The sequence below is a fragment of the Empidonax traillii genome, unplaced genomic scaffold, assembly GCF_003031625.1.
Source record: "Empidonax traillii isolate 1590-97213 ecotype Southwest subspecies unplaced genomic scaffold, ASM303162v1 scaffold518:size600044, whole genome shotgun sequence".
NCBI lineage: Eukaryota > Metazoa > Chordata > Aves > Passeriformes > Tyrannidae > Empidonax > Empidonax traillii.
The window spans coordinates 544,342-545,563 of record NW_020955711.1 but is presented as its reverse complement, the minus strand read 5'-3'; the positions used below and the strand labels follow the sequence as shown (position 1 = coordinate 545,563).

The 1,222-nt window shown below is 54.9% G+C and overlaps 1 protein-coding gene across 1 annotated transcript in view; it reads right to left on the bottom strand.

Annotated features, from left to right (window-relative positions):
• PIK3R6 (phosphoinositide-3-kinase regulatory subunit 6) overlaps window positions 1-1,222 on the bottom strand; it is a 16,732-nt gene that overhangs the window by 9,366 nt on the left and 6,144 nt on the right. Inside the window, exons 5-6 of the mRNA XM_027896853.1 lie at window positions 1,134-1,203; window positions 219-402 (exon numbers count right to left, since the gene is read on the bottom strand). Of these exons, the coding sequence (XP_027752654.1) occupies window positions 219-402; window positions 1,134-1,203 (254 nt within the window). The remainder of the gene's footprint in view (window positions 1-218; window positions 403-1,133; window positions 1,204-1,222) is intronic.

Here is a 1,222-nt window from a genome sequence, read left to right as displayed (position 1 = left end):
GGCTGTTTCTAAAACCTGTTCTATATTTTGAAGACTCCTTTAGTTTTACACCAGCTCTGTGAGTAACACTGGGGCTACCAGGGATGGAAAGCAGCGGCAAGGAGCGGGGTGGGGGCAATCCCTCCACCTGCCAAAACACCTTTTACTTCTTCAAGGTGTCCAGCGGGAGCAGGACCGTTGGAAAACCATTGGTGGTGCTGCAGAGGTGCTGCTGTTACCTGGAGTCTGCCCCTCAGGCCGCCGAGGTCGCAGCCCTCGCCCAGGGCCGCCTGCACCGCGTGGGTGATAACGTGGCACATGCAGGCCCGGGGGCTCTGGGACACCTGAGCTGCCTCTGTGTCGGTGAGCAGAGCATTGCAGATGGCTTCAGGGAGCAGCTCTGGGTCAGCAAAGATGAAAATCCTGTGTGGGGCAGGAGGGTGGGGAAAAAGAGAGGGAGAGGAGAGGATTCCCCGTTACTGACGTCACAGAGTCCCAGGATATGCTGAGTTCCCACAAGGATCATCCAGTCCAACCCTCAGCCCTGCACAGGCCCATCCCCAAGAGTCACCCCCTGTGCCCCAGAAGATCATCCAAAGCCTCCTGCAGCTCTGGCAGCCTTGGGGCTGTGCCCACTGCCCTGGGGAGCCTGTTCAGTGCCCAACCAGCCTGTGGGGGAAGAACCTTTTGCTGAGATCCACCCTGAACCTGCCCTGACACAGCTCCAGCCATTCCCTGGGGGCTGTCCCTGCTCCCCCCAGAGCAGAGCTCAGTCCTGCCCCTCCTCTGCCCCTCATGAAGAAGTTGTAGACTGAGCAGCTCACGTCTCCCTTATTCCATGTAGAGAAAAAAGTGTTGCTGTTGATATTCCCCTTCTCCACCCTGTCTCCCCACAAAGGGAAGCTCCCTGACTCCCAGGACCACAGAAATAAATTGGGACACACAAGAGGAATATGCTCCTCCCACAGCAAAGCTCATTTTGGCAAGGTACTGGATGCCACCAAATTGTGTCCCCCAAGACCACGTACCGCCACAGGAGTGAGGTCCAGATTGTCTGTTCCATCCAAGATTAATTTAGAGCACTGGAAAAGGATGGATTTCACTAAGAGACTGCAAAATGAAAGTATCAACACATTCAAAGAGGCACTACTCACTTTTCCTGGTAAGGGTACGGGTCGCTTTTCAGGCTTTGTTCAGAAATGACCATTCTTTGGTACAAGGTACCTGGCAAGTGCAAGGAGAT